General features: G+C 43.9%; 1 protein-coding gene across 2 annotated transcripts; it reads right to left on the bottom strand.

Moving 5' to 3' along the window:
• Nucleotides 1–451: 451 nt before the first annotated feature.
• fbxo46 (F-box protein 46) lies at nucleotides 452–10,499 on the bottom strand. Of its 2 annotated transcripts, none has more exons than XM_030744850.1 (3): nucleotides 10,012–10,499; nucleotides 4,278–4,886; nucleotides 452–4,176 (listed from the first exon to the last, which is right to left on the bottom strand). In XM_030744850.1, the coding sequence occupies exons 2-3, from the start codon at nucleotides 4,746–4,748 to the stop codon at nucleotides 2,338–2,340; spliced, it is 2,310 nt and encodes a 769-aa protein (XP_030600710.1). In that variant the 5' UTR covers nucleotides 4,749–4,886; nucleotides 10,012–10,499; the 3' UTR covers nucleotides 452–2,337. The 2 variants fall into 2 exon arrangements, with proteins under 2 accessions (XP_030600710.1, XP_030600711.1); XM_030744851.1 differs by having other exon boundaries at nucleotides 10,017–10,499.
• Nucleotides 10,500–12,418: the final 1,919 nt, after the last annotated feature.

Raw genomic sequence — 12,418 nt, 5'->3', positions numbered from 1 at the left:
TGATTCAATTACAAGTCGATCTTAAAAAGGTGTGAAGATTCAATTTTACCAGCAGTTAACCCAATAAAGCTTAAAGATTTTTCTAACCTTTAAAACTCTGTCTCAAAAGAATTCAGTGAAAAGTCTGGAACTGCTTTATACCCAGCTGCCATCAATACGTGCTCATACCGCACCGGTCTGTGCTTCCAGTTTTCCCTCATTCAGAGCACTTTCTGGGAACAAAACAGGAGGTTTGTATTGTGTCCAGTCATTAAGTCAGCTTTAATATTATTCCAGGCTGTCATGTTTAAATCATAAATAACCAGTGACTTACTGATAGCCACTATTACCACTATGCCACTATAACCACTTTTGTCAGTTATTTACAACTTTTTTTTTTTTTTTTTTTACACCTTTGAAGTCAATCTTAGTCAGCTTATCAGACACCACACAAACAAGGTAGAGATTCATATTTCCAGTTTTAATCATCACTTCTGTATTTATTTAAGCAGATATTTCCCATGAGCATTGTACACATCTGGAACCTACAGAGGTCTCCCGTAACTACCCAACCACCTTCCCATCTCCATGCAGAGTTTCAACATCATTCATCACATCAGTTCTTTAATGTCCAGTCTGTCAGCTTGCAGGGGGGTCTGGGAGTGTAAAAGCAAGGTAGAAGGGGGAGGGAGAGGAGGTGGGTTTTTTTGTTCCCTCCCTAAAAATGGAGAGTCAGAGCCGTCACCAGGCACTGTTCATCTTACACTCCCACACGAAGAGTTTTGGGTGGATCCAGAAGAGCTGAATGGAGTCTGTCAAGCATCTGAAATCTAGCCACTTACAGGGTCCTGTGCAACTCCCAATACTCTATCATCTGTGAGGTATCTGACGCCTCAGTCTCCTGCAGGGTGCGTAAGAGGTAGGGGGGCTTTTAAGGCTGGAAGCTGGTGTAGAGAGTTTCTGCGGTGTGTGGTAGTTGGTTTCATCCACTTCGAAGCATGAATGACAGCTTTGGCAAACACTGCCCTCTGCCAGATTGGAGGACGGAAAAGGGGGGTGAAGGAAATGAGGAGAGCTAGGGGTTAAAACAAATATGGAATACTTAAAAAAAAAAAATCTTTGCAGGTTGAGTAGGGTGACAGACTGGTACAGGGAGAACTCAGTCCTCAAGAATAAAAGCAAAAAACAACAGCATACAATCTCTGACACACACACCCCAATAAAACAGCCAAACAAAAAAAAAAAAAAAAGGCAAACAAGCACATCAACCAAACCATACAAAGTGACATCAGGCCTTTCCAAAGTGACATCAAGTTTCTCTTTTTGAATCCCATTCAATCCCCCTGAACTTAATTCATCTCCCATGATTCTCTGTAAACCAGAAAGTTCTCAGTGGCTCCTCCTTATGGCTGGTCAGCAAGGTTAGGGTCCAATCTGAAACAATGACATGGCCCTCGAATCTCAGTCTCAGCTAGTGTGCAGAGACTGCGCCTGTCATTAACCAATGGTATGGCTATTTCAGAATTAACATCAGTGACACAGGCAATGATTTCAGCAGCATTATCAGGGGACTGATCAATGTGTACAACATTACAGCACATTCAGAAAAATAGAAATGCATGGTGCAGGACAGGTACAGATGGCAATCTTGTACAACGGAGAGGACGAAAAAAAAAAAAAATCAAGTTTGCTTTATACAATCACATTTCTATAATAACGCTGAACATTCCACCACTGAAAAGTTTTACATCTGTTGGACTCGGTACAGCTCATTCCTTGAAGCACCATTGTACAGCAAACATGGAAGTTTGTGATACGACACAGAACATAGAACAAGTACTGGGAATAATAAGCAGGCTCTAGGGCATTACATTTTTATGCGTCACTTTATGAATGCTAATCTCAATCAAATACACTGCAAAGTTTTCACATGTATTACCTAACAACGTTGTGCAGAGTTAGACAAAAACCCAAATGACCAAGAGGCAGGAAAAGGGTTGAACAGCAGCAGCAGGAGGGGACCCCAACCCTGGTACAGAAACTTTTCAGTGACCACTCTGGAGCACAGTGGGGAGAGGAATTCTGGAGGCCTTTATAAAAAAGAAAACAAAGAAAGAAAAAAAAAGGCAAGGAGAGTGACACACCTCTCTTCCTTCTTTACCACTCAACCTCCCCATACTGAGGGCAGGTATTAGGAAGGAGTGCTGCAGCAAAGGAAAAACAAAAAAGTCCTGGAGTGCTGATCCTCTTTTTTCCCCGCTTGTCCCCTGATCAGATGAGAGGTGATGAGAGGGGGAAAGAAGGGAGGTACACAGAATGAGATGAAAGTTGGAATATGTGAGGTGTGCCCTTTCCTCTCTACCTAGCCTCCTCCCTTCTGTCCTCCCGCTTGGTGCGGATGGGTTGAGAACCATCAGCAGGCTGCTGGACCCAGTTGTTATCATGGAGTCCAACACGACAGCCTGGCGTGTCCTTATCTGTACGCCGGCAGCACATCCAATAGGAACGTCCATAAGGCAGGTCATGGTGGTAAGGTTTGGGGTGCCAACGGCACAAAGACACATCCCCACGCTCATATTGCCGTTTACACTGCTTGCAGGGGTCATCTCTATAGAGAGGGTCTTGATTCCACCGTGAATCCACAGCCCGCACGCCATATGTCTCAATCAACACCTTGAAGTAGTGGCAGGTGCACTTGAGGGCTGCCAGGGAGCGTGTTGGCAGGTAGCTGAAGATGTTAACCATGATGTGGTCAGGGAGCAGTAACATGTACTGTCGGGGTTCAAGGAGTCGCTGAATCTGAAAGCGGATCTCCAGGAAGTCATGGGAAACGTGGCGGTAAAGGCGACACAGTGAAGGGTCTGAACAGTCTTCCCCAATGCTAGGAGAGTCTGGTCGGGTCGCCCGCTCCCCTGAGCCCACTGCCACTCCTGCTCCGGGACTGTTGTTGTTGGCACAGTCCAAAGAGCACATTCCTGACCCATTGCCAGTGCCTGTTCCTTTTACATCCTCCTCCTCACCCCGAGGGGGCTGAAGGAAAAAGAGTTGTCCAGGAGGTGGATCATCACATGAAGGGTCAGTAGAGTTTCCTACACCGACACCACCCCCTCCCCCACTAGGCATAGCAAAACACACAGTCTCCTCCTGCACATTCTCTGTACTGTCCTTGCCATAAAACACACACTGGTCCACAGCACCTGTCACCACCACCTCCACATGGAAACCAGTCACTCGCTCCCTTCCTACACCCACAGCCTTCTTCTCCCCAGAAGAGAGCTCCTGGGTTGGGTCTGGGCTGCCACAGGCCGGCCTGTCTGGGTGATGGAGGTCTCCATCTGGTTTTGGAGTAGCAGTTGTGGCAGCGAGCAGCAGACTACTAGGGTCTCTTGATGAAGGACTGACGAGCTGGTACAGGTCACAGGTAATTTTCTCTTTGGCCCTGGCCGCTGCCTGATTGCTCCCACCACCACAGCTCATAAACATACAGCGGGACCTGCCAGCTGGCTCCAGTTGAGACCGAGGGTCCAGATTTGACACTCTGAAAGCTATCCTAACCTCACCGTGACTGTGGCTGGGGGGTGGAGGAGGTGTTACAGTGCCAGGCTCACCTCCTCTCCTACTCTCTCTTCCCCTGTCTCGATTACAAGACTCTATTCCAGAACCCGGGCCCAGATGGAGCTGATTCTCCGGGTTCTGGGACTCAAAGTGCGCAATGGCTTGGGCAACTCTGAATGACTCGTGCTGCTGCTGATCCTCAAGCTCCTGGTCTGTCTGTATAGGAGATGATGATGACTCCTGGACCTCTTTGGAGGGCTTACCACTGGAACTGTCTGACACAAAAACAATAGGAGAGGGGTCTGACACTGTGCTCCGTAGAAGAGTGTGCTGGTGGGGGGTAAGGCCCGGACTCTGAGTGCTAATAGAGGGCTGGTGGTGATGTTGGTTACTATGAACGCCCACAATCCCCTGCAGGGCCAGGGCAGTCCTCTGCTCAACCAAGGCAACCATCTCTGCAACAGAAAGCAGATCCGTCTCATTCACCCCTCCCAGCTGGGGTTCATCAGGACTGAGAGGTGCAAGGGAGGGGTCATTGTTGAGATGTGACTCTGAGGTTTGGGAGCGTGTTGGAGGGTCATAGGATGAACATCGCCTCCGTCTTTTGGCTTTACTGCAGTCAGTTGCCCAGTTACCTTTAACCTGTGTAGAAAAATAGTTTTTTTAATTAAGAAAAGTCACTACAAGCAACTAAAATCTTTTTAAAAAACCAAAACCACTGCATCACTGTTTTATCTCCTTACCTTCATAGCGCTGGGTCTGGGCTGTCCAGCTCCACTGAACTGGTGCGCAACAAAGAAGGCAATCTTCTCCTTGGTGTTACCTGGCTTAATAACATACCAGGTGTCCAACAGCACCCGGCCATCTTCCATCTGTGACCCAGAGGAGGGTGGTGTAGGAGAGGCTAAAGGGGGTTGAGGGGCCTGGTTCTGTGTCAGGCAGCTGGAGTCAAGCTCAGGTTCAGGTGGCGTGTTCTCCGACCCCACATCCTCCTCTTCTCCATTCTCCTCACGCACCCCCACTATCATCCCTACATCTTCATTTCTGGCACCTGATGAGGGCTCAGACTTGCAGAGGGAGGGGGACCCTGCCCCACCACTGCCGTTACCTCCACCACTGCCCCCTGAGCCTGGATTCCTAGCTTTGTTCTGGGAGTAGGTTCCAAAGGGGCGTGGGCACCACAGCCGGATGTGGGAGAAGGTGTCTCGGTCCATCAGGATGTGGACCACCGTGGCATATCAGCATCTACGCTGGCCAGCAAACATCCAGAGCTCTCATTGTCGGCTCCGTGTCCCAGAGCCAACCTGACGTGTGCTTATCACCAAACTCACCAGCAACACTGGACATACAACCTGCAACAATAGGATAGAGAGAAGAGGAAAAGGGAGGAGTACAGGAGAGAAGGCGAGGGGATGACAGAAGAGGCAAAAACACCACTGTGAAAATGCAGCTTGATGAATGAAAACAGAGCTTAAATCTCTAGAGCCACACTGCTCAGTGTTAGGATTAAGTCACATAATCAATGGCCAATTGGGGCTATAATCAACAGCTGCTATGAAGAAGTCACACAGTGTTCGCATTTCTGCACCACTAGACTGGTGAGAACAGAACAATCATTGCGCTGCTGTTGGACTAATCACAACTGGTCTGCCTCCTACTTTGGCCAAACCTGCTTAGCTGTTACATTTGCTACTGTGCACCAAGATCATCTGCCCAGCTTTGGAGCCGCTAAAATCAAATTAAAGGGATTCCATTTCAGGTTTTGGGTCTGCGGCTTGCAGATGAAAGGGATGAAAGCTAGAACACAAAAGAGCCAAATGGACTCTCCTCCCTCTCTCTCTGCATCTCAGGGCTTCAAAGAGGACTTAATAGAAGGCAACACAGGGAGGAGCATGCAGGCATATGATGGATCTATTTTTAGCAAACAGTCCAGAGGAGGCGGGGTAGTAGTGAAACTGTTGTAGCCCTTTTCCCTGTCCTCACCCTTCTCTCCCTGCCAAGGAGCATATGCTACAGGCTAAGAGGGAAAGCCTTTAGTCCACCCAGCATGCTTTGCTTCTGCAGCTATGCCAGCTGTATGGACTGCCAGGAACGTGCCGGCACACTTAAGGAACAAGTGGCGATACAGCAACACGTTTGGTTTGCCGCTGACCTGATAGCGTCCTTGAATTTGGAGAACAGCTTGAAGCCACAATTACACCTCATCTGTCAGTCATAAGCAATATGCTTCAACATAAAGAAAACCAGACCGTTCTTTTGCATATCATCATATACAACATCCTGATTTTAACTGACCAGGCACCCCAGCTTAAATGTAGTTCACACATTATGAATCATGTTTGATTCTTCCATGAGCACTGCACAAATTGCAATATTTTGTTAACATGACTGTCAGAACATGCTGACATATAAATGATGTGAAGACTCTAAAGCTTTGTGTAAGTGAATTTAACTCTAATATGTATTTTTATAGCCATGGTGAGATGTGACAACAGCAGCAACAACTGCTCCCTGTGTTGAACAATGTGTTGACATGTCCAGTTGTCATACTATAAATGACATCACCAACAACTGAGCCTGCTCCCACTTTGGGTGTGGTGTGTCTGTTCATATCTCTGGGCCTAGATATGCAGCCACCTCAGGAAGAGTTTCATAAAAAGCAGCTTCATGTATCTGTAATTAACTTAAGTTTAACTTTTTGTCAAGTGTGAGAGTGTCTGTCAGTCGGTTTGGCCCAGCACGGCTCTCCTGAGGTTGCACTCACCCTTTTTCATCTGGTTATAATTCATGTTTCTGGTGTGAATTGATTTATTCCACCATCTTTAAAAAGGGAGACAGGAGAGATTATTCCAGTTTATTCCCAGGTACAATAAGAAGTTGGCACTGTGCAAAAAGAAATCGTAACCGTGTATGTATTGTTATGCAGACGGGGGGGGGGTTCAATTTAAGTCCACACAGAGTGTGCTTTAGAGGACCATACAAACTAGTATTGCGACACTTGAAATCCCACAGTGCTTCACGTGAGCTCCGCATTGCCTGAAAACACAGCTGATCAAAGACTTTGTTTAGCTTAGTTTAAGATGGTTTTTGACAGCCTGCTTTCCATTTTCGTTGGTTGTGCTTCTCTGTGTGACACACTGGATGGGTGGTGCTTTGTACACTTGGACTAATGGAATGGCTCAGAGAGGTGCAAAAACCAAACACCGCCCACACAGTGTGGTGAACCAATTCAAATGCTTCCTCTATAATCACACAGCAACAACCCGGCTAAGAGCTGAGATTATACTGCTGTGAGGAGGGGGAAAAAAAAGCCATTTTCCTGCCTCTCTATACGACTACTTATGAATCTATATTGAACGCTTTTATTCTTGGCCTCCTTTTCATCCATTTCTCTCTCTCCCCTATTCTCACTGCATCATGCAATGCCATAATAAGAGGGGTCAGAAGCAAGACCGTCTGCCCACAGCACCAATTTATTATGAAGTCTAACACACAACACATCAGCCACTTTAAAATGCAGACCAGAGTTTTTAGCACCAACATTCCTGCAAATTTCAAATGGTAGATTAAAAACACAGCTTAAATGTAAAAAAAAAAAAAAAAAAAAAAATAGACAAAAAAAAGAAACCTAAACAACAACAACACAAATACTCACATTAGTGGATTTGGATTTACTTCTACCTAAACAAACAAAACAAAAAATAAAACTGGAGAAAAATCTCTTCCTCCATTTTTGCATGTGTTGGCATTGGGAACTAAATTTAATAAATTAAATAAACTGCCATGAAAATCTGACAATTAGTCGGATTCACAGCCAAGTTGCTACTGTTGGTTTCAACAGCTTTAAGAGTATTCCCACTTCCTGCTCTCATATTCACTTAATGTATTCTGTATTTCAATAAAGATTAACAGGTAGTCCCACTGATATCAGATAACTTCTTGCATCTGTGGTCAGCTGACTGACTGAGTACTACAGAGCATCAATGCCACCAGATAACCTAAGTGAACAGCAGTTTCTGGGCTGTTCTGCTGTGATTTTTTTTTCATGATTTCAGGGCAGAAATGTGTATAAAATTAAACACATTAACTGTGTGACTGGCTTTACACCATTTTTTTTTTTTTGAGGGGGGGGGGGGGGGGGGGGGGTTTACAAGTGACTGCACTTTAAAAACTCTGCAAGGTTTTACAGACAATGCCACCAGCCCAAACATAACACTGAATAAAATCTGAGAAATTTAGATGTCTTTCATACATTATAGTATGTCACATCTTGGGAACAGATGCAGAAGACTTATAAAAATAGATTCACAATTCAACGGTAAGTATGCACAGTTGGATGTACCAACACATGTGCATGCATGCATGCAAAAATATAAATCTAAAATTTTATTGGCTGAAAGGTTGTATGGACTCCTTAATTTCATAATTTACTTTTTAAAAAATTACTGCTTTCACCTCATGTTATTTAGACCACATTAAAGGAGGAACTTACTTCTGACAGGAAAAGTGGAGAAACAGAGTGTGGATTTGCTGTTTTATGTTCTCAGAAAATGATAAAATATCTACTTAAAAAAGGGGGAAAACAAAATCAAGTTTGAAGAGGAAGCCAGTGATACCACAGATTGTGTGGTTAGGTACCCAGCTGTCTGACAAATAAATAATAAAAAAAATAATAATTATAATAATGATTTACTGCATGTAGAAAGAAATGCCACACACACACACAGCCTTAAATGCAGGCACCAGTAAAGCTGTGGATGATGAACTACTGCCCTGACTCAGCACTGATGGTGCTACTAAAGCTCTTAAAGAACACATACAAAAAATGTCAACTACATTATTTTTCTAACATTGCAAAATAGGTCTACATAAATGCTTTACTCAGCTGTTCCATCAAAAGCCTGTTGATTACTGTGAAAATCCACACAATATAGCTGCACACAACACATTTATTGGTTCACAAGTTAATGTCCTGCTGTTTTGCATAGAAAAAAATTTGCAGGTTTGACCTTTCACATAAAAAGTCAATTTCTGCTGAAAGGAGTCATTTCCCTATACAAATGAAGGGCAGTTTCACTCTCACCAGGTGAATGCAGTTCTGAACGCAGTACACCACATCCCTGTAAACTCTAATTTAAGGCGGTGCAGCATCTGCTAATCCAAAGCTTTTAACTTAAGACAGTGCTGTTGTGTTTCCTTTAAGACTGTCAGCTCCTGGGTCTGAGGCTATCATTGCAAAGAAGTCAGCCTGATGAACACCAGAGCATAAACCAAACTCCTTCCAACTATCCTCCAGCTCTCTTTTTCACAGCATTTCAGCCAGACTGCCAAAAGCTGATGAACTGCAGGACCTAAGCATGCCAAAAAGCCTTAGCTCAATCTCCCTCGCTGCATGAAGACAATGCAACAGACGTGCAGCCAGCAGGCCAGCTTTGCTGCAGACTGTCAACACAACAATAGAGCATAGCCCACTGCTCCAGCAGCCTGCCCAGGAACATTACGTGAGAGCAGCCTTTCTGTCAGGACACCTGGGGAGTGCGACTGACTGGTCTGCTGTGTGTGACTGTGTGTGTGTGTCTGTGTGAGCGTCTGCACGTTTGTGCTGAAACATCACCACAAGTTAGACTCTGATGTTAGTTTTGATTCAATCACAAAGCCCATTGTGTCAACACAGTGTTATCTGAAAGGTTGAGGGCAAATCAAGCATTCGCTAACAAAATCACAAACAGTGTAAGAGGACTACAGTGCTAACAAAACCGACTTTTTAAATGGAGAGATCTTAAGCTACAGTCCCAAATCATCCTTCCTTTACACTTATTCATAGGGCCTTACACACGTCTGAACAAAAACTGAGTTACAACAACATATAACACACCAGGTAGGTTTATTTGTTCACTCGTCAACGATGTGCGTAACTCCAGATATTATAACTTCCACAGTAATTAGTTTCCGCTGTCGACGGCCTGCAGGTGATCGCTTACCTTTCCTAGTTGTGTTTTGGGTAATCTAACAACTCTGCACACTAACTGAAATAATGCCAACCTCTCCACACTCACAACCAACAAGTGCAAGATCACAAAACACCACCAAACACTCATTTTTTTTCATTATTTTGTAATCATTTTATGGTCGCTATCTTCTGAACGCCTCGAAGACCAATAACGGTTAGCTCACACAGCGGCGTAGTAACGTAAAATTCACAGCGCCTTATTGGCCAAGTTTCCAATACATTAATAATTAACATAACCGAACATCGAGGGTCACCTAAAAAAGAAAAAAAAAAAAAAGCTTCTACACACTTGAATACTTCATCTAGATTATTAATGAGTAGTTACACAAAGCAAACAGGTCCGTCAGTAGCTATCAAGGTTGCTAACTGGATAGCACAACTTACCTGCATAATAACATGACAGCGCTCGCTAGCAGGCTAGGATTTTAAAAAGACGCTCAGCGCTGTTATTTTAGTAGCTGGCTTACCTTACCGGTGTTAATTCAAGCAGACAACCTTCTTGCCCAGCAGGATGTCGATGACAAGTGTCTCCTCGCTGAATTTCACTCCAAACAGAAGAGTCTGTCTGGTTAAACGCAGGTGACACGAGTTAACTACCCGTGTCCACGTAGCTAAGCTAGCTCACTCACTCGCAGGCTAACGTCGTCATTAGCCAGCAGCTACTTTCTATTATCAGCCTCGTCCAGTGGCCAACGAGGCTGGCGTGCCTGTCAGCTCTCCGGACACAGTCTAGCTGACCGTACGCCTTGTTAGGACTATCAACAGCCGCTCCACCGTTATCTATTTAGAAGTGACACAAGCTTTTACGGTATGTTCTCGGGGATACCAAAATAATCAGTGTCAAAACGGCAAGAGGAGGAAGGCCATCTTGTTGACAAGCAGCTGCATAAGGCCCGCAGCCAATAGCGGCGCAGAGTCGGTGGTGTGCCCATATAAGGCGTACGCACAGCGCCCTCCCTCTGCCCTGCGTCCCCCTCCTCCGCGCTCACTCCGCCGGCCGGACCACACTGTAAAAAGCGCAGCATCGAAAGGTCACTGTGTCAAAGACAGGTGGGAAAATCCATATGAGCACATTTCCATTCATCCCGCACCAGCTTCAACTGTGTATGAACCTCCACCTATTTTGTACTTCTTAACATGTTCAAATCTACAGCATTTTTCATATTTTTGGGCAGATAATCATTTACATGTTGTCATATTTTCTCATTATGCACAGTTCTGTTCTGCAAGCTGAAGTTAACACTGTTGTGCTAAATTGCCTGACTTGTTTCAATTTTACACTCTGTTTTCTTGCTGCAGTGACCCACTTTGCCATCAGGGATCATTAAAGTTTCATCTTATCGTCCAAAAGCTGTAGGTGTGTCTAAGTAAATAACACGCACACCTCACTAGTATATTTAAAATACTCACAACTGTAATGTACACATAATTAAATGGTATCTTCAGATAGGAAGTGGCAGATAAATATAGATTGTGTATTATAGTGGTCAGTATCTTTTGCACATTTGCATTTCAGAGAAGCTGAGTAAAAGCCTCCAGCAGAGGGCTACATGTCCCTGCTTTGTGTGTGCGTTGTCAGTATCTTTCACCATCAATATCTGCTTTTCCTAAAACTATGGTTTGACTTAATGTTTAATGATTTTACTTTAAATTCTAACCTGTCTTTATATGCTACTGAATTACTGCCCAACCTTTAACAGCAATGTTGTATAGAACAGATTAAGTGTATTTGTAGGGCGTTGGGCTTCTACATGTTACCAAAACCACCTTAGCTGAGATTTTCAGAGTCTCTGGAAATTTACTTGGAAATATTGGAAGAGAGATATTCTGATATGCTGGGGAACACTTTTTACCCTCCTCAGCATCAAAATCTTTCCTAAATGTTCATTTGAGTTAAGATCTGGTGACTGTGTCATATGATCTGCATCAATTTCACACTCATCAAACCATTCAAAGACCCCTCATGCCCTATGGATTGGGGCACTGTTGTTCTGTCAGGCCAGAAATGTCTCATCACAGGACTACTCAGAGCAACTTTGTTTTGATTTGCAGTGACCCTTCCTTCATAGTGGACTAGTGGAACCATATCATGTCAGTGTGATATGATATTTGGCGGGATCTGGTGGCTCTGTTAGATCCTCAGTGTAAGTTTAAGTTTAATTTGTCACATGTCTGTATATTATAATCAAGCATCAAATAAGTAACTGAAAATGTAACTCCTCAAATATGAGGAACATCCATAAAATATCCATAAAAAGAAACAAAGTTCAAAGTTCAGCAATGATAACAGCTTTTGTGACATTATGGTGGAGTGATTGGGAATGTTCTTCTCTTTGTTTAACACTGATCTATGAATCATTCCAGTGTACAAAAGGCACCCAACTCAAGGGATGGACCAGTGTTGTGTGTCTACACATAACCGACAACTTAGCAAAGAAACAATTTAAAATTGTATCTAAAGGCACTTTATTATTAGCAGTCTGCCACAAAAACACATTAATTTGTTCCCATTGCTTTTGTTGAATCTGTGAAAAATGAAAGGTAACACAGTTTGACAGGCATAAAATAGTATTTTATGCCAACAGGGTGCTTCCCAAAGAGCTATTACCTGTAAATGTGGCATATCTCAGCGTGATGTGCAGTGTGTCCTTAAAAAAGCTGAAGAAACTGGACCAGTGGAGGAAAAAAGGAGAAGTAGTAGGCCTAAAACAAAACATCTACAGCAGATGAATAGCATAAAGAATAGAGGTGGTCATCCCAAATATTGACTTTCAAGCCTGTTAGAATTGTACAAACTCTGTTTTTACCTCATATAATGTATTTTCATTTATATTTGCACATGTTTCAATAAATCACTGCACCTGTTTTCCATTT

The sequence above is a fragment of the Archocentrus centrarchus genome, chromosome 13 (genome assembly GCF_007364275.1).
Source record: "Archocentrus centrarchus isolate MPI-CPG fArcCen1 chromosome 13, fArcCen1, whole genome shotgun sequence".
NCBI classification, from domain to species: Eukaryota; Metazoa; Chordata; class Actinopteri; order Cichliformes; family Cichlidae; genus Archocentrus; species Archocentrus centrarchus.
The sequence above is the reverse complement of the archived record's forward strand: the minus strand, read 5'-3'. Positions and strand labels throughout refer to the sequence as shown.